Source organism: Antechinus flavipes, chromosome 6 (assembly GCF_016432865.1).
Source record: "Antechinus flavipes isolate AdamAnt ecotype Samford, QLD, Australia chromosome 6, AdamAnt_v2, whole genome shotgun sequence".
Lineage (NCBI taxonomy): Eukaryota > Metazoa > Chordata > Mammalia > Dasyuromorphia > Dasyuridae > Antechinus > Antechinus flavipes.
The window spans coordinates 245604348-245606485 of record NC_067403.1 but is presented as its reverse complement, the minus strand read 5'-3'; the positions used below and the strand labels follow the sequence as shown (position 1 = coordinate 245606485).

The 2138-nt window shown below is 31.3% G+C and overlaps 1 protein-coding gene across 1 annotated transcript; it reads right to left on the bottom strand.

Annotated features, from left to right (window-relative positions):
* Nucleotides 1-967: 967 nt before the first annotated feature.
* Nucleotides 968-1903, bottom strand: LOC127540312 (olfactory receptor 8K3-like). Its single transcript, XM_051964947.1, has one exon. It carries the CDS (start codon nucleotides 1898-1900, stop codon nucleotides 968-970), a length of 933 nt encoding a protein of 310 aa, XP_051820907.1. The 5' UTR covers nucleotides 1901-1903.
* Nucleotides 1904-2138: the final 235 nt, after the last annotated feature.

Sequence of the window (2138 nt, the reverse complement as noted above, 5' to 3'; positions counted from 1 at the left end):
CCTTTGCAGAGTTTCAGTACATGATATTTGTCATTGCTTAATAAGTACTTGTTATTAATTTTTAGTCATGTTTTGTTTCAAATTTCCTACTCGGCTCGGGTCTTTTAGTCAATGATTTTGAAAGTCTTTTATTCTATTTATGTAGATTTCTCTTCCTACCTCCCATACCATTTACATTCAGCTTTACAGTTTAAATTATTCTAAATCACAAGCATATGACATTTATTATATTGTGTATGGTATTTTGAATCTTGTATTGTATTCTCCTCTGACTTTTTTGTGGAAAAATGTTAAGTATAATCTTAACTATAATTTTTTTTTCTTTCTTTCTTTTTTTTTGGGGGGGGGGAGCTACTTCATTCTAGATATTTGTAGTAATTTTTCCCTATAATATGGAAACTCTGGATTTTCTTTATGACATTTGTGGTGCTTTTTCTATTGATGTTTCTTCCAGGAAGTAATTGATGGGTGATGTTGATCTTTATTTCATCCTATAGTTCTAAAAGATCTGAGTAAATTTCATTTTGAGTTAATAAAACTTAGTGATAAGAGATAATTTATGAAAGAATAGACTGAAATTTTGTTTAAAAAATTGAAATTCATTATTTGAAAAGTATTGTTAAATAATTTTTCCTTCAAATATTTTCCAAATCAGTTTTTATAAAATAACAAAGTTTTTTTTTTTTAAATCATTTTTAATCTCTTGGTTTTATTCTAATTACTTTTTTTTCTGTCTCACAGAATTATTGATTTCTGATGGTCTCTTCTAGCTTTTATGGAATCTATTTTTTGGGACAAGGTTTATTTCTTTGTTTTATATTCAATTCCCTTAATTTTTCCCCAGAATTTTTATTTCATTTTTAATCTCTTGCTTCATTTTTTTCTACATATTCATGCATTTTTTAACCTTTTTTTTTCTTTTATAATCAATTAGAAACATTTTGCATATCAACAATAAGAAAGTCATCTATTTTCTTAGAGTTCTTTTCAAGGCAGCTTTCACCTCTGTATTTCTTAAACTGTAAATCAAAGGGTTAAGCATGGGAATCACAAGGGTGTAAAATACTGAAGCCATTTTGTCTGTATCAAAGGAATGGCTAGACTTAGGCTGCAAGTACATGAAGATTAGTGTCCCATAGAAGACAACTAACACGGTGAAATGAGAACCACAGGTAGAGAATGCTTTGCGCCTTCCCTCAGCAGAATTCATCCTGAGGATGGCCACAAGAATAAACACATATGAAACAAGAACAACTAGGAGGGAGGAAAATAGATTAAAAGCAGAAAGACTCAAAATAATTAGCTCTATGTCACTGGTATTAGAACAAATCATGGACAACAATGGGAGATTGTCACAGTAGAAATGCCTGATTACATTAGATCTACAAAAGGATGAATTAAAAATCTTAATAGCAATCAGTAGGGAAACACAGGTACTGTATAGGTAAGGGATAGCCACAAGTATCCAACACACTCTGTCTGACATGATGACTGTGTAGAGTAGGGGCTTACAGATAGCCACATATCGGTCATAGGCCATGGCTGACAGCACAAAAAGTTCACTGATGATCAAGGTAACAAAGACAAATAGTTGAACTGCACACCCAGTATAGGAAATTATATTTTTATCCACTACAAAACTGACTAACATTTTGGGGCCAATGGCTGTGGAGTAACCAAGATCAATGAGAGATAGGTGTCTAAGGAAAAAATACATGGGAGTTTGCAGATGGGAATCGATCTTAGTCAGGATGACCATACCAAGGTTTGCCACCACTGTGACAGAGTAGATGAAAAGAAACACCAGGAAGAGAGGTACTTGTAACTCTGGAAGATCTGTGACACCCATGAAAATGAATTCAATCACTTTGTTCATTGCAGTTTCATTCCCTCCTTCCATTTCTTTGATCTAAAAATATATCCTGGGGAAAAAAGGAAGTATATTTCGTTAAGTATATATCTTTATATTCATCATCATCATTGTCATCATCATCATCATTATCACAATTGGATGTTATTTTCATAGCATTTTAAATTTTGCTTTACTATATATATATATGTATATATGTATATATAATCTTGGTGTCTGTGGAAATTATGATAAACAGATGAAATTAATAATACTAATAAAGAATTTG

Bases quoted from the DNA above. Each gene is read 5' to 3' on its own strand.
- LOC127540312 (XM_051964947.1), bottom strand. From the start codon at position 1,900: ATGGAAGGAGGGAATGAAACTGCAATGAACAAAGTGATTGAATTCATT.